The sequence below is a fragment of the Aquila chrysaetos genome, chromosome 17, assembly GCF_900496995.4.
Source record: "Aquila chrysaetos chrysaetos chromosome 17, bAquChr1.4, whole genome shotgun sequence".
Lineage (NCBI taxonomy): Eukaryota > Metazoa > Chordata > Aves > Accipitriformes > Accipitridae > Aquila > Aquila chrysaetos.
Genome location: NC_044020.1, coordinates 17,754,805 through 17,779,617, shown reverse-complemented (window position 1 = coordinate 17,779,617; position 24,813 = coordinate 17,754,805). Strand labels below are relative to the sequence as shown.

Sequence of the window (24,813 nt, the reverse complement as noted above, 5' to 3'; positions counted from 1 at the left end):
CCTACTTTTCCCAATCAAGAAGCAGTTATAGTTATATAATCAATATCCTCTGAAATTGGTTATTTAAAGTGCATCAACATTGTTTTATTTGCTCAGTCCTACCTTCTGCATTGTGTAAATGAAGTGCCACAAAGTCTTTTTCTTTCCATGCCTAACCCAACCTGTAATGTAGGACACCACATCCTGCTAGCTGAACTGCAGCCATTCTACACCAAGGGTCACAATCTCTTTCTTTCCTCAGCAATCTCTATGGACTGAAGAAAATCTTCAGCTACAGAATTTTTCTGCCTCCCATTTCAGCAGGAAGAGTACTTAACTGTATGTGAAGTAGAAATATATACCTGTTGACTTCCTCTGATGAACATCAGTGTTTCCAGAAACAAGTAACTGTGCTGCCAGAGTGGTAAAGACCCAACAGCTACTGCTGACTTCAAGCATTGCTTAGGTTGAAAGCTAGACTTTTTAATTTTTATTTTTTTTTTTTATTTTTTTTTTAAGATTTTAGCAGCTGATGATCAGCAAGGCAAGGTCAAACTCATTATAAACATAAGTTCTGGTAGGTTTTGTTTTGGATCTCCAAACACAGACACTGGGATGTATACCAACTTAAATATAAAACAAACATGATTACAAACATGGTCTTCATCTTTATTTTTCTGATTGAATCTTGTCAATGACTAAAGCTTAGTATTTTACCTGTCATTTAACTGAAACTTTTGCCCAAAGTGGAATTAATTCATTTAATTGAACAGATGTTCTCTTAAAAAAAAAATAATTGGAGTGGTTTTCTGGGAGAAGTACATCTCATCCTGGCTTTCACTGTTCAAAGCTTTTGTGTTCTATACTTAGAGTAGAAAATAAATGTATTTCAGAAAAAAACTTATGGGAGTGCAGGAAATAAAACATCCATCTTGCCATTATTTGCAGACCACATTCCAAGTAGCAAGAGCTCCAAGCACCCTGTGCCCTAACAGGACAGCTTCAATCTCAGCCAGCTCCACCAAGGTGGTCCCATTAGCTGGAATGGGAGTCCTGAACCTGTGGCAAGTACTCACAGGTGCAAGCAGTGGCGGGGTGCCAGCAGGAGGGTAACACACTGCGTGACTGCCTTGTAAAGGTTCACCTGAGCAAGTGCTTTTAGGAAGCAGGGGCTTTCCTGCCCTAGCCAGTACTCACACCACCCAAGTCTGGAGGTAGCTTTACACAGGTAAGGCAGCACCATCCCATCAAGGCATCCTGGCTCACAAGGGTGGCTTACTGGTTGAGATGGCATTAAGCCATGGGGAAACCAGGCTGTGGTAACCATGGCAGGCAAATGATGCATGGTTTAGGGAAGAAGGGAGCTATGAGGCAGGCACAGGATTTAACATGTTTAATTTACTTTTGAAAAAGTGAAGGCTACCTCACGCTCAGGCAAATGCAGTGCCATTTTAAGAGCACAGTGGAGCCCACTTCTTAAGACTGTTATAGCACTGTTCTCATATGTTCATCTAATCTAGATGAAAACTCTTTACCAACACTAATCCACTTGCTTTTGTTGCTGCACTTCTACACATATTTAAGTTGCTGGTGAGTATTTTGACAAGATCAACACAAAAATCTTAATAAGGAAGTGCATTTATCCCTCACATCTGGTAATCCTGAGGAAACAGTTTTTTAAGACACATTAAGTCAGTGTCAAAACTTTATACAAAATGGAAATGGGGGTTTGTTCAGTCAAAATAATCTTCTATATCAATATCTGGATTCAGGAGATCTTCACCATAGGCTGAAAGGTCCATTTGATTTAAAATTAAGTTTTCAAAGGTTTCTTCCAAGTCTGTTTCACCAATCAGCACAGCTCCCATCATTCGGCCATTCTGCATCACTACTTTAACATACTCTTGTCCCTTGGTACATCTCAGCATCAGTTCGTGGTCTAAGCCCAAGCCTTGAGCATTGTATTTGCCCAAAACCACCACCTAACAGAAGGAAGAAAAAGCACTCATAAGAACATTGCAGTGGCTTTTAGTATTTCTGCTAACAACAGTACTAAGCTTCAAAAGACTGATGTAAACAAGGAAGTATGTGTCCCTGGGGAGCCTCCCTGCTTCACTGGCTTGCAAACCCACAGTAGAATTAAAAAATCTTCACCTTGAAACATCATACACAAAACCCAATAATGAACCACTTACCATGCCAAACTACACTGAATTTATCCATGAACAGAAACTTAATGAAATAGAATATATAGATGCAAAATGTATCAGTTGTCATTCACCAATTAAGATTTGTAATGTATCTGTAAAGATCTTTTGCCCTCTTCAGTTTCAGCATTCAAAGTTAGTATGAATGGAGAAAATCTAAGCTACATTAATTATTATATAGAGAAAATTGTTTTGTCAATATTAAAGCATCTGCTCAGTGTTAGCAAGTGAACATAAGCAAGCAATGTGTGTTACTCAGTGGTTTAAGACTATTATACTTTACCTTGTAATTGAAAAATTTTGTAACATGAGCAAATAGTTCAAAGCTGAAATCCATATCAATCGATTCCCCTAAAGTATCTGCTGCCATGCATTTTGCTGCATACCATCCCATCTGCCTAGCTTGAGTCCACAGTCTCATCTGAAAAAAAAAAAATTAAGAAGATTTAAAAACACAGATACACATCCCTGTGCAATGAGCGACACTCACTGTTCTCATCAATGCATACTACATATTTCCATCATACTCAGAAAGGCTGAGCAGCTTGGCTTTCAGCCACATAGATAAAATTATCTGTCATCAACATACCCAGGATTATCTACTTGTTCACTGGTTTCTGCTTCAATTAAACTTTCTTTTCTCCCATCTGTGTAATAGTCTGTAATTTACTTTGTAGCTTAGACTGCTGCTGAGCACATAATCATTATGATTTGATTTACCTGATGCCACACTGGACTAGGTTGCCACGATGCCGTGCAGATATCTCCAGCTGCATATATATCTGGCAGGGATGTGTGCATGTGTTTATCTACTTTAAGACCTCCATCTTCACCTACAGCAAACTAAAGTATTTGTAAAGATCAGTTTAAATGATTATTTTTCTTATTGCTAAGTAATTCAACTTCATCCATGTTAAGCAGTCATCTCACTTGTTAGTTTTTAATAGCAGAGTCCTAAAAAAATTTCAGTAAATTCACTATTCCGCTGAATCAAAACATTTGAAGATGTAAAATTATATGAATAAATACTAGGGGAACCCAGCAAGATGCTCTTCTGGATGCCATATAGCAACAAAGAAAAAGGTCGTTCAGTGTAAACAACTTATGGCTATTCATTCTCCCATCTCATCCGACTCAATTAGGAAAGACTGATAACCACAAGAGAAACGCGTTGTTCAAACCTCACAATCTCAAGTCTCCTTCGTCTTCAAGGGTAGAAAACAGATCCCCTGAAGAGTGCCATAATGAAGTATTTTTCACAACTGTCTACATATCAAGTATTACTTCTCCGTATGATAATGCAACCCTGCCCCCTGCAGATTTTTTCCTGAATTTTACCACACCTAGAACCCTTCAAATAAGCAGAAAAAAATAGCCTACAAAAGCATAATTTCCTAGCAATCTCTGCATTCTTTTCTCACAAGTTTAAGAACAGATCAGTGTTGCATTTTACAAGTCACCTTCACATATCCTTTAAAATATCTCAAACTCTATGTATTTAAAAAAGCCTAGAACAGAATTACATACTGATTAAAATTATTTAACGTGAGACTATCCAGGGTGGCAAGACATCCATGGTAAGAAACAAAGCATTAAGCATTATTTCTAGAACACAGCATAGGTTTTTGAAATTTTATTACTGATAGGTAGGGAGGGAAGTAACAGAACTTGCCAAATTTCAAATCACACTACACGTTACAGAGAGACCTAGTCTTAAGAGTCCATTTTGTATTTTTGCCAAGGCCAGAAAATACCACTGCAAATACCTAATTCCTAATCTAACTTTATAATGTAGGCCTTGAAATACTTCATGGCTCAACATCAACTTTCTTCTGCTTTATTCAGAGGATAGCGTTTTACTTCCTAATCAGAAGGAACCACAAAATGCCAAATACCCTAACGTACTGGTTTTTGGCTGAGTTAGTTTTCATCACAAATCCAAAACACAGCCCTGTACAAGCTGCTATGAAGAAAACTGTGTTGATAACACAGGGATGTTTTAGTTGTTGCTGAGCAGTGCTTACACCGAGCCAAGGCCTTTTCTGCTTTTCACTCCCGCCAACCAGCGAGGAGGCTGGGGGGGCACAAGGAGTTGGGAGGGGACACAGCCGGGACAGCTGACCCCAACTGGCCAAGGGGATATTCCAGACCATAGGATGTCATGCTCAGCATAGAAAGCTGGGGGAAGAAGAAGGAAGCGGGGGATGTTTGGAGTGATGGCATTTTGTCTTCCCAAATAACTGTTACGTGTGATGGAGCCCTGCTTTCCTGGAGATGGCTGAACATCTCCCTGCCAATGGGAAACAGCAAATCAATTCCTTGTTTTGCTTTACTTGTGTGCGCAACTTTTGCTTTGCCTAAATTGTCTTTATCTCAAACCACGAGCTTTCGCACTTCTAACCCTTACGACTCTCTTCCCCCGTCCCACTGCGGGGAGTAAGCGAGCTACTGTGTGGGGCAGAGCTGCTGGCCAGGGTTAAGCCAGACACCTAACGTGGAGACAGAACGATCTCAAGGCCTGAAAATTCACAAGGCAGCTATGAACTCTGTGATCATTATCCATGTTTGGATGCTGATTCAAAGTGTGACTTCCCTCAATGAATATGAGCACCTTTATAGCTCAGTTTCCCAGATGAAGAATATTGGAAATAACTGGTTCCTTCCCAGGAGAAAATAGTAAGATTTGTAAGGTAAGAATATGGTACAGAATTAACACAAAAATTATTCTACATTTTTGCCACATTGACCAATTATACAAGTGTTCTTCTCTGTTTGTATAGGCTTAATCTTAACAGCATATATTGTATATATACTGTGTATCAGTACATATGAGGAGCAACATAATAAGCCAAGACAACAAATAAAATTCTTTTTTATCATGTTGGGTATTTCCAATATCAACATACCTGCTTTATTTTTAAGTGTTGTACAACATTCAAAACCCTTAGCAATTAATGTTTCATGTCAGAATAGAAGCATAAACCAGCTGAAAAAGCTTATTTCACCTTACTTAAAAAAAAACCCCTTAAACTTCAAAAGAAATAGTATACTCACATTATTGCCATGAAGAAATGGTTTAACATTTGGCACAACTCCAGTTGCACTGACAATGAAATCGCATCCATAAATTTTTCCATTAGTTAATTCCACATATACAGGCCACAGCACTGAAAAAGGGGAAAATTTTGCCCTGAGAATGTAACCAACAGAAGTTATTTTATTAATTATGTCTTACAATAAGATATGAAATAAAAAAAAATAAAAAAAATCTTTTAAGATATCTAACTGATTAGGGTAGGGAAAAATAAAAATTTAAAAAAGAAGAAAAAAAAATATCAGATGTTACCTATAACATTTCGTACCTTCACTCAGGACAAGAAAAAAAAAGAGATTTTGGATCTTAGCTCCAAGTCCTACTATTAACTTTCTCTGGAATCTTCCTAAATCAAAGCCCTCATTTGTAGGGGGGAAAATACTGTGTCCTGCCACTGCTTCAGATCCGTGGGATGTTCTCTGAAGTACACAATTGGCAAATATTCTTTTACATATAAATTTACAGATGCACAGGAAATGCCTCAAAAGCAAAAAGAATGTCAGAGATTTTACTTCCTACGATCTTATGCTGAAAGTAATTGGCTGTTAAAATATAATTTTAAATATTAATTTTCATTCAGTGGAATTTATAGATAGAATTATTCATGAAACAAGTGGTATTTTCTTCTACTTTCTTTGAAGGATTACTTCAGTTTTGACACTAAATATTTTGGGATTTTTTTGCCTCTGTGTTAACTCCACTATTATTAATACATGATTTTATTGGACTGTCACAAGGAGCGAATAGTCTGCATACAGGATTTAGGCAACTTTGTGGAAAAAGGGTCTGATCCATAACATTTTATAATTTAACTGTAGCCCATAAATCAAATTCTCAACTACTATAAATTTCTAGAGCTCCATTTATTTTATAGAAATAAAGGATTTATTTTCCAAATCTGTATTTGCTCTAAAACAGCAAACAAGATCAAGCATGCTCCAGCACTGCTTTATCTTCAACATATTTCTAATCAGCACTGGCACCTACCCTCATCTGGTTCTACATTTTTCTCTTCCTTAGGAAAAGTCAAAGAAGTCCGTTGCAGTTGTATAAATTCTTGCTGTAAGTGTATTTTCTTTACTTCACATAGTATTTCAATATGTACTTTATGACAAAACTAAAGAAAGATTGACAAAATTGTAAAAATAATGATTAGCAATAACAATATTTTTAATAGCAAGTAAACCTTCACCTAAATTGACGTTACTAAACTGGGGAAAAAAAACCATAAATCCCATCCTAAAGCACAGCACATTAGCATAGTTCCCACACTTTTTTCTTTTTTTGGCACAGATCTAACCATAGCAAATTACAATTTACCTGCTTTTTCAGCAGGTATCTGATGTTCCTTGAAATTCATGACAGTTTATATTTTTCTGGCATGCCAGAAAACATATTCAAGTTCCCCTGAGTTTACATGAAGAGATTTCAGAACTTATCAGACTAGAAAAAAAGTAAACTCATCTTTCCTATCTTTCAGGAGTCCAAATCCTTCATTTTTCTATCATGAATTAAATTCTGATAACAATAGTAAGTTTATGTTCTAAATGCTGTAAAAAGAAAAAAAAAAAAATATCGTGTTTCATCAACCCATGTTTCAACCACTTACTCCTATTCTGAGCTCGAGATAGGAGTTGTAAAGTTACTTGTGTCTCTGAACTATTTTGTGGATTCAGGCCTTGAACAGTTTTATTCTCCACTACACAAACGTATTTCCACAGCCTTCAACAGCCAAAACAGCACTGATTAACCTGCTGAATATCCTAAACATCCTTTAGTTGGTGTTGTAAAGCCAATTCTGTGGAATCTATGACTGATCACCTCTTTTTTTTTTAAATGGGTGTTAACAGATGCAAACACCTAACAGCTAAGAAATTAATAAATAAAAACCTGATAAAAAACTATGAAATGTGAGGATTTTTACTTTATTTCAAACATGAAACTCCTCACAATGCTCATGTCCACTACTGATTTCGCATTTTGTTATCGGCTGGGACAGGAGACTGATGTTCCCTGTACCTCTGTACAAATCCTACTGTCCTATTTTTCACATAAGAAAATGTATGTATGGCAGCTAAAATCAGGACAATAGAGGTATCACTGCTTCTGGTTAAAGCTAAGATTGACACCAGTCCTACAGAAATACACAAACCAACATTTATGTTTCAATCTGAAGAGCAAATTGCTAAAACCATTTTCCTGAAGCAGAAAATTACTTTATTTGTGCTAACATATTTTCCTGTTTAAGTCTGACAGGAGAATCAGTTCAAGTACATTTTATTTTTATTCTTCTGATTAACCCTGAACATTTCACATTCTGTCATCCTTACCCACTTAAATAAATGTGTAAGCAAGGTTATGACCATACCTCTTTAGTCCCTTTAAGATGTAAGCCCTCATGCCAATCAGGGCCTAAAGCACTGCCCAGTTTATCAGATGCTGCTAAACTTCTTTCTTTTTCCTCACTTCCTAAGGAAAGAGATGAGAATATCAGATTTAGTGTGCATGCTTCATTGCCTGCAGAATTTAGAACAAGGATTCTCAACTAAGAGAAATATGATCCGGTTGCCAAAAGGGAAGACAAAAGTGTGTAATGTCCCCAACCCCGTTAATTTGCAGACAAATCAGACTCCAAGCCAGTATTTTTAACACCTTTCAACTCAGGTTAGTCAAGCAGGACCTGCCTTTCATAAATCCATGCTGACTGAGCCTAATCACCTCGTTGTCCAGTATGTGCTGCATGATGGCACTCAAGATGGTCTGCTCCATAACCTTCCCTGGCACCAAGGTCCAACTGACAGGCCTGTAGTTCCCCAGATCCTCCTTCTGGCCCTTCTTGTAGATGGGCATCACATTTGCTAACTTCCAGTCACCTGGGACCTCCCCAGTTAGCCAGGAGTGCTGATGAACAATTCAAAGAGGCTTGGTGAGCACTTCCACCAGCTCCCTCAGTACCCTTGGGTGGATCCCATCTGGCCCCATAGACACGAGTGTGCCTAAGTGGCGTAGCAGGTCACTAACCATTGCCCCTTGGATTATTGGGGGCTTCTTTCTGCTCCCCATCCCTGTCTTCCAGCTCAGGTGGCTGGGTACCCAGAGAACAACTGGTCCTACTATTAAAGGCTGAGGCAAAGAAGTCATTAAGTACCTCAGCCTTTGTCACTATGTTCCACCCCGCACAATAAAAGATGGAGATTCTCCTTAGCCCTCCGTTTGCTGCTAATATATTCATAGAAACATTTTTTTGTCTTTTACAGCAGCAGCCAGATTAAGTTCTAGTTGGGCTTTGGCCCTTCTAATTTTCTCCCTGCATAACCTCACGACATCCTCCTGAGTTGCCTGCCCCTTTTTCCAAAGGTCATAAACTCTTTTTTTTCCCCTGAGTTCCAGCCAAAGATCTCTGTTCAGCCAGGCTGGTCCTCTTCCCCACCAGCTCATCTTTTGGCACATGGGGAAGGCCTGCTCCTGCACCTTTAAGATTTCCTTCTTGAAGAATGTCCAGCCTTCCTGGACTCTTTTGCGCTTCAGGACTGCCTCCCAAGGGACTCTGTCAATCAGTCTCCTAAACAGGCCAAAGTCTGCCCTCCGGAAGGCCAAGGTAGCCCTTCTGCTGACCCCCCTCCTTGCTTCTCCAAGAATCAAAAACTGTCATTTTGTCATCGCCATGCCCAAGACAGCCTCCAACTATCACATCACCCACAAGTCCTTCTCCGTTCGCAAACAACGGGTCCAGTGGGGCACCTTCCCTAGTTGGCTCATTCTGTGTCAGGCAGCTCTTTCTCACACTCCAGGAACCTCCCAGACTGTTTCCGCTCTGCTATATTCTATCTCCAGCAGACTTCTGGTAAGTTGAAGTCCCCCACGAGAACAAGGGCTAGCAATTGTGAGACTTCTCCCAGCTGCTTACAGAGTATTTCACCTGCCTCTTCATCCTGGTTGGGTGGCCTATAACAGACTCCCACCGTGGTATCTGCCTTGTTGGCCTTCCCCGATTCTTACCCATAAACACTCAACCCTATTGTCACCATCATTAAGCTCTAGACAATCAAAACACTCCCTAACACACAGGGCTACCCCACTGCGCCTCTTTCCTTGCCTATCCCTTCTGAAGAGTTTACAGCTATCCATTGCAGTACTCCAGTTGACTCAAGTCATCCCACCATGCTTCCACAATGGCAACTACGTCATAGTTTTCCTGCTGCACAACGGCTTCCAGCTCCTCCTGTTAGTTGCCCATGCTGCGTGCATTGGTGTAGATGCACTTCACTTGGGCTATTGATCCCACTACCTTTGGGGGGACAGAAGCCCTAATTCCTATGTGACCGTTCTCAGGCGCTTCCATGGTTTCTAACACATCAACCCTTATGTCTTTGCTGCCGCATGGATCTCCATCCCCTACCTCCACTGAGGCGGCAGACCAAAGGACCTTGCTAAAACACTGTCCCTCAAACATTGGCGTGCTGCCCCCATGCTTATCACTAGTGACCCTGCTTTTATCCCTTTCTCCCTTCAAACCTAGTTTAAAGCTCTTTCAGTGAGCCCTACTAACTCCTGTGCAAAGTTCCTTTTCCCCCTTTGACACAGGTGTACCTCATCTTTTGCCATCAGGTCTGTAAACCAACCCATGACCAAACAAACCCAAATTCGGCTGGTGACACCAGGCTCAGAGCCAGGTATTGATCTGCTGTCTCTTCCTGTTTCTTCCCTCATCATTCCCTGCAACTGGAAGGATAGAGGAGAACACTATTTTTGCTCCTGATCCCTTAACCAGTCATCTCAAGGCCCTGAAGTCTCTCTTGATTGCCCTTGGACTTCTTGTTGCAACTTCATTGCTGCCTACCTGAAAAATCAATAGTGGATAACAATCTGAGAGCCGTACCAGGGTAGGAAGCCTTTTCTTCACATCTTTAACCTGGGCCCCAGGCAGGCAGCAGACTTCCCTAAGAAGTGGGTCTGGTCTGCATATTGGGCCTTCTGTTCCCTTCAGAAGGGAGTCTCCTACAACAGTGACCCATCTTTTTTTCTTTATGGAAGCAGTTTTGACTCAGGACATAGTCCGACTTAACCTCGGTGACACCTCCAAGCTAGATGGACCATCGTCCTCATTATCGTTCAGGTCTACTTGCAGAGCCTCATACCTATTATGCAAGAGCACCTGGTAAGGTAGGGTGGTCACAGAGGAGATGCGCCTGGTGTACCGGACAGGAACTTGTCACCATTACCCCCTATCCCTTAAGTCACTATGTTCAGCCAGGCAGAGAGAGGATAGGGAATCCTCCCTATCATGCATCCCGTCTGCTTGTTGGGCCTGTCTCAGGAAAGGTAGGGTGCAATTACAGTAGTCTATCTATTAAGACTGCAGTTTCACTGCATCTGTAACAACATTCTGTGAGGTTTCATCTGGTCCTCCAATAGCTTATTATGGGAGAGCTTCTTCCTACATAATGCTGACATAATTCAGAAAAACATTAAAATATTACAGAAAATAGAACAAGTTCTTCAGCAGATAGAATACAGGAAATGAAATTTAAACTTGGCACAGATATAAAGATAAGCACATTTTTTACAGTTTGTAGGTAACTGTATTACATGCTGTCATACGTCTACATAAATTCTGGATAGGTTTTTATATCCTTTTAAACTTTTTTTTAAAGAAGGAACACACTTATGGCCTGCTAAATTAACTGATCTTAGGACTATCTTTAATGTTATATGCTGCTGCTGCAGCATTAGGAGACTATACCACCATACCTTCCATTGTATACTTGGTTCTTTTACATTCAATTGGAGTCTCTCGTTTTTCAGCAGTTAGCTTTGGAATGAGAAATTCAGCTGCTCCTGCATCAAAAAAAGTGTTCCCAATAGCTTTATCCTTGATAGCCCAGATTACTTCACAGCCTTGGATTTCATACCTGTGGACATTTAAACAATGGATAAAGTGACAGACCGACTACCTGAAAAGGATCCGACTCTTAGCAACACAACTAGAAGCATGCCAGGTTTCATTCCAGAAGCTAGAAATAAGGGATCCAAGACTTTTAAACCTATCAAATCTACTACTGCTTCTAAATACTTACATAAGGAACCCATTTAAAAAAAAAAAAAAAAAAAAAATCTCTTCAAGTTGACAGGTCATACTTTCTCACCAGCACAACCTCAACTGAACCAGGGCAGGGTGTGAGGGAAGGCACATCAAATTTGTAATAATAACACTTGGTACTTCCAGCTCCCCACAGTGAAAAAAATGTGCATTTTTGCCAGACTGCCCACTGCTAAGAACAGGCATTTGGATCTTGTTTGTACTACCTGGAACATGAACTGGTAGAGACATGCAGATGACAATTTAGTAAAAGTGATTCCCTGCAACACAAAACAAGACCATATAATTGCATAATACAGGTGGTTCTGTTATCTAGCAGACTGGAGGACCACATGGTTCAGTATCCTACCTGTGACAAAGGCCACATCAGACACTTCAAAAGTTCTATCAACCTAAACTAGGCTGGGTGCAAGCTAAGCTGCCTCTTTATTCCCGTTATCTCTTTTGTCTCCAGAAGTCAGACAATTTTTACAACTTACATATTGCCCTTAGTAGTCTTAACAGAAATCTCTGTTGGTGCCAAATCAGAAAAACACTGTATATTCTTGCTATCTATGTGCCAAAGCTTCTTCTGAAGCTTGCTGAATTTTATGTGACAGTAAGCACCACTATACTGTGAAAACATTATTTCAATCAATTTTGCTACTAAATGCTTTAAGAGCTACAATTTGTAAGTCAACATTCTCGCAGACTCATGCACACTAGGTTTAACGTTGCATTGTTAAAGATTTTATTTGCATATATATCTTTAAAACTTAAGTCATTTACTCACACTAATTCAAGTGCAATCCCACCATTCCCTACCACTACTATTCTCTCAGCTTGAGCCAAATTCTTCTGAAAAGCCTGCATTAAGAAAGAAAAAAAGTCAGTTACAACTTAGATCATGTGTTCCCTCACACTGATCAATTATATTCTTTTCAATATTTTCTTGCTTTCTTAGTCGTCTTATTTTGATTTTCTCAGACTAATGATACGCATTTACTTATGCTAAGATCTGTTACAGAAGATAATGAAATCCATGAAGTTCTATCACATTAAGGGATTAAGTTATTGATACAGCCTTAAAAGTCTCAAACTGAGACAGAAGAAGTTAAATAACTACATTTAAGCCAATTCGACAGAGGCCTTAATAGAATCCAGGAGACTTTTCCCTGTCCTAGAGACCACTAACATTGTGACAGCTATTAATCCAGTTTTATCACAACTTGCTAACTTTCACAGTAATTTGTGTAACACTAAAAAAGCAAAGATACAGAAATTTAGGAGTTTAAAAATTCCTAATCAGAAATCAGGAATTTAAAAAATAATTTGTAGCAAATCTGAGAACCAATTTTATTTGTGGAAAAAAAAAACAACAACAAACAAACAAACAAACAAAGAAACTTTCAGAAAGAAACAAATCTCCAAATCACATCTTAGTGGCAACAGAAATAAAAAAAAAAGAAAAAAAAACCACCATAGAGCCCAGACAGTATTTAGATCACAGTATAACCACTTCAAGTTTTTCTTTCAAACAAATCAAGAATCATGACTATCAGACCAACTATTGCAATTACTCAAAACCCTGTTCATCCATGCTTCCAGTTTACATGACTAATTGCGTCACATAATCTAAACTGTAAAAGACCAGGAAACCAGCAGTCCTTTAATCCCTTCAAAGAAGGATACTGAAGTTTTATCAGAGGGGACTAGTGAATGCAACCAGTCACCATTAAAAAAAAAAAAAAAAACCAACACCAAACCAACAAACAGAAACAAGTATTTTGAGCCTCATTCAAAGTTCAACATCAGTTTTGACAAATGGTAGCCCAGTCTACTGTTGCCCACAGTGGCCAACAGTGGATGCACAGGGAAGACCATCAGAAGATGACAAGCACACAGTGATACTATCCTGGAACACCCTCACAGGTTCCAGACACCACTGGCACCTCAGATGGCATCTTTCTCTTCAATTTAGACAAGATAAATTTATTGACTACTGTCTTTTTTGTGTGTTTCTTCTTCCCTCTTCTTCTATTTCTTTTTTTTTTTTTTTAAACTGATGTAAAGTTTTAGTATCCAAAATAAACAACAATGATTTCATAGTTTCACTTCAGTTTGCTTAAAAAAGTAACTCCTTTTTTATTCTCAACGTCAAACTTCATTTGATGAATTACAGTTCTTATGTTATGGAGAAGCAGTGTTCACTTTCACCCTGCCTCCTCTAATTCTAAAGACCTATAGCAGCGAAAACTCACTTTCTACTTCCAAGCTGAAGTTTTAGTCTATTAAGTCATTCCTCATGTGAAAACCTTTCCACATCTTTGATGGTAACTCTTTCCTGTACAATGAGGAGAAGCTACAGTAGAACTAGAAAAAAATGTCCTCCAGTAGCTTTTCACTGAAAGAAGTAGCCCTTCGTACCGTGTACCAGATACACCTTCTCAGGGAAGTTTCTACTGCTGCCTACTTCTTGTTTGTATTTTCAGATTGCCTTCTGCCTGCAGTGTAAAATACCATTTATTCTAGACAATCATGTTAGAAATACTGTCTATAAGCTATCTGTAAACTTAATAAATTTAGTGACTAATAATTTATTTAACGGTATTTAAGGCTACTTCTTTGCTACTGAAAGTGTTCCTATTTAAGGATATATAGTAACAAACATCATCTTATGTTTCTTCATTTCACTCCGCACTCCTTTTTAGTATTTTGCATCAGAAGCAGGAATATATTATACACTTATAAGTCCAAAACACATTTACCTGTGCACTGTCAGTATCCCGGATTCCTAATACATATGGGTTTCCTTCAAAAATTAATTTTGGTTTTGCTCCAGCACACAGGCAGAGTTTTTCATAAATATACTCTTTCCCATCTTCAGTGAAAATTTTCTGTTAAAAAGTAAGAGAAAAGAAAAAACAATTGGAGACATCTAAGAGAACATCAGCATATTTTTTTCCTTAATGTCATAGTATTTTGCAGATACTAAAAGCTGTAACTGGCTTTTCTTAAAGAGCAAGCCCTCATACTCTCATTGGTTGTGTGTCATTTTTATCCATTACCCTCACCACAGACTTAGAAGCCTAAGTATATGACATCATATGACTGATAAAACAGAAAGTGTACACGTTGCACTCAGACAGATAAAATACAAAGATTACCACTTGGTGGCACTCTGTACTATCTGTGCTAAAAGAAGAACAGGTTTACTATGTAACATATGTCCTCCCCACCCAGTAACAGATGTAGACCTATGCACTACTATGTATTAGCTATTAAGAATCTCATTCAAAACATTTCAACATGGTAGACCTGTGTTAACTAGCCACAGGCTAGAATACAGTTTAGAATGACCAGAAATTCTGTTCTTTGCTGAAGAAAAAGGGTAGGCACTAAATAAGCTACATCATTCAAGCAATACTTAAACATTTTATGACCTTATTTGTTGTTTTCCAAACATGAAGCTAAATAGTTTACAGTGGGTTTGCACAGAGTTTTTAAAGGTCCTGTAAATCCATACACATGAAACATACATGCCCAGAGAGACATACCTAAACTAAAATACTGTTATAGTAACGATACAAGAATATAATTAGATTCAGAATATTAGCAGAATCTAACTGGAATAATATCTCTATGACTTAAAATAAGCAAAACCAGTTTTGGATCTGAATGTGAGTTTCTGATAAATGATGAAGTGAAAAATAACATGTCAAGTTGACACAGATACTGAGAAGGATCTGTACATGCTGTACATTGCTCATACTTGCAACATATTTCCTGCTAAAAAGAAAGAAAAAAGGTGGAAATGTTGGTTCTTTCAAGAATTTTTTTTTTTTTTTTTTTTATATCAAAGTTGTTAATATTTTGGTCTCTGTAGCAACAAGCAGTAATTCAGGAATCAGACACATCTCCAATCACGGGTTACAGAAATTTTCAGACACCTATACTGATATACAGTATTGGTTTCATTGACTGGTTTCCCTGCTATTCTAATCAGGTATTCAATGCAATATCTCTAAAGCATCAAAGATTTAAATCCAAAAGATATGGTTTCTTAATTAACAAGTAATTTTTGATCTACAATTTTGTCCCCTGTATATATGTCTACTTGAAAAACCATGTAAGTGATAAGTGAAATTAAAGTTAGGAAGTATTTTCTTGTAATTTCAGTAACTTAACACTTTAATAACCAGAATGTTCTTGAACAGAATTTCACACCCAAAACATTCACCTGATTTAGATTTTATTTTTAATAAATAATTTGAAAAACCACATAAAAGTAAAAGAAAATATTAGCTTACATGATCATCACTTTTCAACTGCTTTACTCCAGACTGTATAACTTTAATATTAGGATATCGTTTTTCTAATAAAGAACTTGGTTGCTCTTCTACATCAAATTCCTCAAGTGTTTTGGAGACCTGTAGGAAGAAGAGAGGTATTTAAAAAATATGAATCATCTATCCATCCCTTTTTCTAAAGCTTGTAACAAAATGTGTTATGTTCATTTCCAGTAAAGAAACCACAACATAAAGCCCATATTGTCTCAAAACTTGTTATCACATTACTGCTCTAGGTTCCTTTTTATATACAGAATCTTTTCATGCCTATTCCTGGTAAAGAGTCAAAGTAGTAAAGAGAATTTAAATTCTAAAGCTAGAGATTAAGCAAAAATGGAGAACCCTGATGGCTGCTGTAATGTTTTATTCCATAAATAGACTGTATTATTAGAGTTGTTAACACTGCTTTTTAACTTACCTCGTGCAGTGTTAAGCGCCTGTTTTTCTGTTTGTTATAACTTCGATAAAATAACTCAAAGATGTTCTCCCATGCAAGCGCCTTCCTTTCCTTAGCATTTTGGGAAAAAAAATTTTGGTCAAAATAGCTTAAAGAATTATGGGAACACTTTTTCCTGGGATAAATATTTTTATTCTATTAAAAAAAAAATCTGGTGACATTTTGTTAAAAAACCTAACGATTCAAAAACCTCTTGTTGCAGGTAGTTGGCCCTTATGTCAGGAAAAGTGCTCACTGTTGTTCAGCTTGTAAGCAGGAGATATAAGACAAGTGTTTTCAAGATCACCTCAAAGCATTTACTCAGCATCTTATACATAATCACTATCTGATATTTCAGAGATGGGGTGGGGAAGAAGAGGCAATCCAGAACTTGGAAAACATTCAAGTAAGTTATGTTGATTTTGGGTTTCTTCCAGAAGTGAGCAGCTGCATGGGAACCTCCAGGCCTTCTACTTTATAGAATACTCAAAGAGTCTGTCTGGAACACAGCTACGAACCAGAAGACACACCATACTTGCAATTCAGACAGAAATTAAGATGCTCATGTCCAAAACTTAGATGCTGCTGCTTTCAAATAGTGTTTAGCTATTCCCTTATTCTTCAGGTACTAAAACTGCCGATATGCATTACAGACTTTACATCTCTGCAACATGTAAATGTCTTTCCTGGATACTCATATGACCATATTGTCAGCACTCTCGAGCTCAGAAGATATTCTTTACTTGGGTGTTACTCTACCAGTCTCACGAAGAGCTCTCAGTCTCTCAGCTATGTTCTGAGCATCCCATTAGCCCTGGACCAAAACCACAGTGCAAAAAGGAAGAGATGCTGATAGGCAACTACAGCCACTAAATGCAAAGAACTGCTATTCAAATCTCTCTATACTTTATTTTCCTCCTGTAGTGATTTGAATTAGGTATTCATATACCAGGAAGAATTATTTTAAAACCAGGCTGTCAGATAAACTGCAGAGTGGTCTTTATTTACTTGTCATGAGATATGCCTCACCTGTTAGATACCATGTTTCAGAAAAAGTCATGAATATAAATGCCAGGTGGAAGCCCAGCTCTTGGTGTCTTAACTTTTCCTGAGAGGTAAAACCTAATTTCTTACTGGCTGGCAGCTTTGCATCCTGAGTTCTGTGCAATCCAGTCTCCAACTCCTTCCATGTCCTACAGTAGAGTTTAAAGTTCCCTCAGAGTGAGAAAGAGCAGTGTTTTCCAAGATCTGAGTACCTCTACGAAACTAGCTTAATGAACCTACTAGCCAGAAATCTGAACTCATGTATGGATATTATTTTCTTTTTCAAACCAGCAGGAAAGAAGTCATTGAATCACCAGCTGCTGGAGATGTATATAAAGGTGAAGGCAATTCCATAGAAGGCTATCCCTTTTTTTGTTACTTGTCAGAAGACTGTTTCTGCCCCAAATTCAAACATGCTACTGTACATGAGAACCACTAGGCAAGGCTAAATTTCTTAAGTAACTTATTCCAAAGATACCGTTTCAGTGCTTAAAATGGAGCACCCATTAACAGAGCAGTGCAATAAAGCTTCAGTAACTTAGAAAATACTTCAACCATTTAAGTCCCCAGTTTAACCTTTGCTCGAATGTTGTGAATATATTCACCAATTACTACTGATCATGAATCACTATAAAATATCTCATCAGACCTACTAACACTTACCACTGCAGCCACACTAATGTGAAAACAAGTTGAGAATCATAATTTTCAGGATTAGGTTCTAAATTATCTGCACATATACAAACTTCTGAAGGGGTCTTACCATAAGAAAAATTAAGTCTCTCTTACCTGTTTGAAATTCGTTATAGCTTTTATAACTGGAGAAGCTGTCATTAAAAAAATGTCTTCTGATGGGAATTCCATGGCCAGCTTGTAAAGAAACAGAAATCATGATGAGTGAATACAGTCTTCAATAGATTTTAAGACAGTAAAATTATTGGTGAAAAGTAATATGTGTTACTATATTACTTTAGTCTTGCAGAATCCTATTGGATAAATACTACTTCAAGATTATGGAAGGATTAATGACTGAAATGAACAGAATTTGGAGACCCAAGATTTTAATTCATTCACACACAAATATATCTTCAAGAACTGCAGCCATGGTACAAATGACAACTCAAAAGACTATTCTCACAGTATTCCAAAGGCCAACTGTAGGAACTGACTATGATCACGTGATTTCTGGAGACACCCAGTTGCTGGACATATTTTTTTTTATTGCATAGCAATGACTAACTGTTCACAGATTTCATTTTGACAGAGGAAATGCTGATTCCTATTGGCTATTTTAAATGTTATTTAGTAAACTGATAAACAGATTATCATCTTCAGAGTGCTACCAAGCAATACAAGACTTTTACAGGCCTCAAGCCAAAGTGAAGAGTTCTCATTTTAAATGTGCATTGCTCTGCCACAGAAAATAAATCAGCTCTGTCAAGTACAAACCACTCATCTCTGAGGTACAGATAAAACGCAGGGTCCCTTGTCACCAGCATTCTACAGATGAACAGAACAGTTGTATAAGCCACCAAGAAGAACATTTCATGTTGTACACAAGTAACTGAGCTATAAAGGGACTAGCATGTATTCGTGTACCTCAGATAGGAGCAATCTAACATAGTAATTTGAAGGTGAAAGTGGTGAAACCTTGCTGCCGGTTTAAGGGAAATTCACACGGTCATACCATTGGCAAATACAAATTAACAAGGCTATGTAAAACTTAATGTAATCCACATTTTATAGCATGAATCCCTAACGTGTTTCACACATATTGTAACTGTATGCTTTGTACTGAGAGACAATATGAGAAAGGCTGACACGTAACACACTCTGCTGCAGCAGTTGCTCCCAGCTGTATCTAATAAGACTCAGAATAACTACAGAATGCTATGGAAAGCAATATCTTTATTAATGACAGACAGTGGGATTGAGCACACCCTCAGCAGGTTTACAGATAATACCAAGCTGAGTGGTACAGTCGGTTAGTTAGAGGGAAGGGTTGTCACCCAGAGGGACCCCCACAGGCTTGAGGAGTGGGCCCATTTGAACCTCATGAAGTTCAACAAGGCCAAGTGCAAGGTCCTGCACCTGGGTTGGGGCAATCAACAGTATCACTACAGACTGGGTGATGAATGAATTGAGAGCAGCCCTGCAAAGAAGGACTTGGGGATACTGGTTGATGAAAAATTAGGTAAGGGCTGTCAACATGCACTTGCAGCCCAGAAAGCCAATTGTATCCTGGGCTGCATAAAAAGAAGTGTGGCCAGCAGGTTGAGGGAACCCACCTGGTGTACTGCATCCAGCTCTGGAGCCCCCAGCACAAGACAGACATAGACCTGTTAGAGCAGGCCCAGAGTAAGGCCACGGTCAATGATCAGAGAGGGCTGGAACACCTCCCCTCTGAGGACAGGCTGAGAGAGTTGGGGTTGTTCAGCCTGGAGAAGAGAAGGCTCTGAGGAGACCTTTTTGTGGCCTTTCAATACATAAAGGGGGCTTACAAGAAAGACAGAGAGAGACTTTTTACCAGGGCCTGTAGTGACAGTATGAGGGATAACAGTTTTAAACTGAAAGAGAGTAGATTTAGGTTAGGTATGAGCAAGACATTCTTTACTATGATGGTGGTGAGACCCTGGAACAGGTTGCCTAGAGAAGTTGTGGATGCCACATCAAGGAGATTGTTCAAGGTCAGGTTGGCAGGGGCTTTGAGCAACCTGATTTAGTGGAAGGTGTCCCTGCCCATGGCATGGGGGTTAGAACTAGATGATCTTTAAAGGTCTGTTCCAACCCAAACCATTCTATGATTCTATGTTATAATCACCAGATCTATGCTGTAACCCAAAATTTCAAGAATGCTATCATGTACTCCGTATCATTTACAGATGCTTACCCCTGCCCTCTTATTAAGATTTAATGGTTGTTTGAAACTTTCATTCATTATTATTAAGGTTATTGCATTTCTTTACCTTTTAAAATACTAAAATTAGAAATCTGCCAGACAGAATATTAGGTTTTTCCATGAATATGGAAATGTCACAGTGTAAGACATGAAACATTTTGTGACAGAAAATAAGTCTAACTCAAGCTTTTAAGGAAAATTCAGCTTTTAAGACATTTTGTCAGAGTATTTCAAGATGTACTCAAAAAGTAACTAACTGAATTTTTTCGAGACAGACCTGACACAATGATTGTTCTCAGCTGCCTAAGAAGTCCGAACTACAAGACATCATATAACGCATACCCAAAAATGCAATACGATGGACAACTTGTTTATTGCCACTATGTTCCACAGAGTTGTACTTGCTCAAAACCAGGACTGAGAAAAATTGAGTTCAATCTTCCTCTTTTATTTAAAGTGTGCCCCCAGCTATGGATGTACAACACAGAAATCCTTCTAGATCACACAGTGCCGCTTTTAACAGACTTGGCGACTTGAAACTTATGCTAGATCATTAATACTAAATGCTAACTGTGCTTCTTGCAGTACTCAGAGATGAGAAAAAGCAGCAAGTCTCTGTCACCACATAACAATCTGATTTGGGTTTTCCAGGAAAAAAAAATAATGGTGAGGGAAAGGCAAGAGCATAAGAAGAGGGGTGAATTACAGCAGTAAGTGGCACTCTCTACAAGCTTTGGGAAGAAAACAAAGCCCAAACTCTGTGGCACTAACACAGCAGAAAGCATCTTCAAGAAAACAATAAGCATTAGTCCCTTTTATAGCAATCCTAAAGACTATAGACATCCAATATATATTGGAAATAACTGTATTGTGAAACAGGATCATAGCAATTAGATACAATTCTACATTACTTCCAGGAAAACATAAAGTTTCTAGGAATATTAAGCATTGACCCAAATCTTATTCTTGCAAGCACATAAGGATACACAAGACCCTTAACTATGTGAATAGTTTAATCAACTTTTAAGGGACCACTCATATTAATATAGCATTTAAGTGTCTATAGTACCAGAGCCCACATTACATTAACCATGAATAAAAGGAAAAAAACACCTCAAACTAATAAATGGTAGAAACAAACCAATTCCGTGAAGATAAAGAACAATATCAATATTTTTTGTAATTTAGTCTGCATGTGGTTTACACAGTATGTCAGAAATGAAATAATATCACTTCATCATCAGAGAACAGATGCATCTGGAACAGTCTTTATACTGCTTTGTAGTTTTAACTGATAAAACATTCTTCACTGAACTAATATCCACATTATTTTATTCCGCATTGAAGGTATGAAAATATCTCCAGTTGCTGTTACTTTAAAAACACCAAAAACCTTGAAACCAAGAAACGAACAAATTTGGTTTTAGAGCTTGAGCTCATGGAAAGCTGAAGAGATTGGATAACCTCCACAGGTATACAGTCCTAAACACGGATCCAACAAAAACAGAGCAACATTTCTACAAAAAGGAGCGCATCATAGCGGCTTTCACCTTAGCTGCAGTACAATGCTTTGTGGCTATGAGGAGTAACGCGTGCAGTGCTCCTTCAAGTTTCTGACCATACAGAATGCCAACTTTCCCAAGTTACAAAGTTTTAATCCTCTTTTTGTGAGGCGGTCGTACGCCCTTATCAGACGATTCATGTAATTGCTGTGTAGATGAGGGTATTCACGCAATTACTGTATAAATCTAATGACCCGAAGTTCACACGTCGACCCTGCAAGCAGGTGTGCTTCTGAGCAAGCACAAAGGCCCGAGCGGTCCCTACCGCCGCGCAGGCCGGTTTCACCCCGCGTCCGGCTGGCCGAGTTCAACGCCCACACGCAGTCACGCAGGGCCCGCAGGGCAGGGGTAAGGCGCACGGGCCCCCACCCGCCGAAGCCGCAATAACGCCACGGGGCCGGAGAGCCTCCTCCGGCAGCCCAAGGGTCAAGTCCCGGCACTACCGGCTGAAACGACCCCCCCCGGCCCTGCCGGAGCCGAGAGAGGGGACGGCCGGAGCCCCCGGGGACAACATGGCGGAGGCGGCCACCCTCCCCGGGGCCCGGCAGCGCCTCGCGCCCCCGCGCGGGGGGGGTCGGGGGGTCTCCGGCGGCTGAGGGGGGTGCGCGCATGCGCGGGGCGGGCAAAGGGGCCCCGGCCCTTACCTTCTCCGCGCAGGTAACTCCCGCGATGCCTCCGCCCACCACCACGAACCGACTCCGCGCAACGCCGGGGGCAGCCGCCATTTCCCCGCCTGCTCCCGAGCGCGCCGGCGACTGAAGGTAAAAAAAAATCGCCGCTCCCTACGGGGGCGATTTCCCACCGCCGCGTCCTCGCTAGGGCGGGGAAGGCGGCGCTCGGCCTACGGCGCGCGGTAGCGCCCAAACTTCCTCGGCGGGCGGCGCGCCCCTCCCGCGGGGCGGGGCGGGGCGGGGTGAGTCACCCCTCGCTCACCCGCCCCGAAACCCCGCCCCCGAACAGGCTTTGGAGTTTACTTTCTCACCTTGATGGGGCGGGGACTTCACGGGCCTGGACGCTGGAGGATTTTGATGGACTTTGTCAAGGGAGCAAAGAGAACAGATAGCAAGTAGTTATGATAAAAATTAAAGAAAAAAAAAAAACCAAACAACGTTCCGGCCTTTCTTCATTCCTTAACCGGAAATCAGAAAAAGAAACACGGAAGTGTGACAGACTGGATTTTCCCCCAGGCCTCCCCCCTCCCATCAGTCTTGGACACAGTACTAAAAGTACAGTTTAGACCATGGTGTGAAGACGAACAGCGAGCTGGTGTTTCTGAGAGGCCCCTCTCCCTGCCTGCAGCCCTCCCTTCGCACCGTGTGACCCCACGGAGTTACCCGGGGGCTCTGTCGCTGTTCGCAAAGGACACAGCCGGCAGTGCCCTGCGAGGGCTCGGTGGCGGTGAGTCAGTCCTCGGTTCTCTCTAAAGTCATCGGAGCAAGTGACTTTGCTGTTCTCTTTCTTCGTTTTTCAGACTAGGATGAAAAGCGTGGTACTGTAACAGGAGGAGTGTGTCAAAGTAAGGGAAATAAACTGACGTGATAAACTGCCCAGCAATGCTTATAGTTCGATGTGAGCTGCTCAAAATGAGTTGAAGCTTTTGCAGTCTGGTTTACCTTAGTTTTCAGCATATTAGTAAGTATGATTTTCACTGTAAAACTGACCTTCAGTGATTTTTTTTTCCTCTTGGAGGAAGGGATAAGCTATGAAAGATAAAACTACAAATTGCATGCACCACAGAAAATTACGCTATTTTATGGCCGATGCCTTTTCAGACATTCCTGTTGGTATCAGGACATCAGTCACAGTCTTCAAAACAGTCACTTCCTCGTGGCAGTTAGTTATAAATACTTTAATTTTGTCTTTTTTTTAAGAAGTAACTTTTTTTCCTACCATTGAAGGTAATTTCACAATCCAGACAATTGCTGGCCATTTTGGTCAGAAACTAAATTCTGTTCTCTGAACACATCCCATTCCACTGTAAATTACCTGAGTACATGACCTGACCTAAACAGTGCAAGAAATTGGGTAGACTTGCGTCATCAAGTACGAGGATACCTTCCAAGGATTTTATTCTGCAGTATATGATAAATGACAGGAAAAAAATCTCATTTTACCTAGAGCATTTGCTTGTGCAAACTAAGAAAAGTTGTTACTGCCTCCATTCACAAAAAAATGTAAAAAGCCATTTTGGACACAATGGGGCAAATTAAGACCGTGAAAACAGTTGCTCACAATTACAGCATACCTTCTTAGTTCCTAATTGACAGCAAGGACATAAATGCAGATCTGTAAAAACTTTTCCAGATTAATAACATTTAATTTGTGTAGGGGATGTAATGAACTTGGCTTTAGTATCAGTAACCCATTGTGAATTCATTCTTGACACTTCTTACCAAGCTTAGTGCATATACATTGGAAAGGAGTAGCAGAGGATGTGAGACCATGAAAGTAGATGGCAGTCATTAAGTAGGTTTTATTCTTTATTAAACGAGAACTCCTAATGTTCTCTGAGGAACTCTGAAAATCACTGTGCAGCCATCATGGTGCCGGTGTCACTTGTGTCAGTGTGTGCATAACCGTCAATGCATGACTTTGCTTATCTGACACTCACAATCAATATTTGTATCTAAATATAAATGTGACTGTCATAACCACCCCAAACTCCAGTAGCCAAATCCTTGATGCAGTCCATAGATGGAGTAGGTATTGACCTGGGGGAGTCCTCACAGAAATTCTGGAAGAAATCCACTTGTCTGTAAAGCACAATCATTTTTCTATGAAGGAAAAAAAATGACATGTACATTTACAGATTGACAGGGTCTCTGCTACCCTGCATCATCTGCTAAATGGCCACCGTGCTTTGGCACAGAGCAAGGCCTGCTAGATCATGGATCTGTTGTGAAAAGCCGACCGCGCTGCCTGCCGGTGGTGATGCACTTTGCATTTCTATCATCCTTCCTTTTCTGCAAGTGTGTTTGGGCACCTCAGATGTCTGTAGGCCTTTGTTGATTTGGGCTGAGATGGTAGGTTTTGTCTAGGAATATAAGTAATGTATCACTCAGGAATAATGAATTAATATACAGAATATGACAATAAAGCCTTTCTAGCAATACATACTATAAGGAATTCTTTTTCTTTCACTGTCTTCCATTCCTCAAGCAGAT

General features: G+C 39.7%; 1 protein-coding gene and 1 long non-coding RNA gene across 4 annotated transcripts; one reads left to right on the top strand and one right to left on the bottom strand.

The window, feature by feature from the left end:
• Positions 1 to 627: 627 nt before the first annotated feature.
• PYROXD1 (pyridine nucleotide-disulphide oxidoreductase domain 1) lies at positions 628 to 22,414 on the bottom strand. 3 transcript variants are annotated; one of them, XM_030040127.2, is made up of 12 exons: positions 22,294 to 22,414; positions 17,978 to 18,058; positions 15,670 to 15,789; positions 14,128 to 14,256; positions 12,153 to 12,226; positions 11,032 to 11,192; positions 7,649 to 7,749; positions 6,268 to 6,397; positions 5,241 to 5,353; positions 2,907 to 3,029; positions 2,470 to 2,607; positions 628 to 1,961 (listed from the first exon to the last, which is right to left on the bottom strand). In XM_030040127.2, the coding sequence occupies exons 1-12, from the start codon at positions 22,372 to 22,374 to the stop codon at positions 1,713 to 1,715; spliced, it is 1,500 nt and encodes a 499-aa protein (XP_029895987.1). In that variant the 5' UTR covers positions 22,375 to 22,414; the 3' UTR covers positions 628 to 1,712. The 3 variants fall into 3 exon arrangements, with proteins under 3 accessions (XP_029895987.1, XP_029895989.1, XP_029895991.1); XM_030040129.2 differs by lacking the exon at positions 22,294 to 22,414 and adding an exon at positions 21,915 to 22,112; XM_030040131.2 differs by lacking the exon at positions 22,294 to 22,414 and adding an exon at positions 19,477 to 19,596.
• Positions 22,310 to 23,696, top strand: LOC115352273. The gene is made up of 2 exons (XR_003927078.2): positions 22,310 to 22,410; positions 22,837 to 23,696. It is a non-coding gene; the product is annotated as an uncharacterized LOC115352273 (long non-coding RNA).
• Positions 23,697 to 24,813: the final 1,117 nt, after the last annotated feature.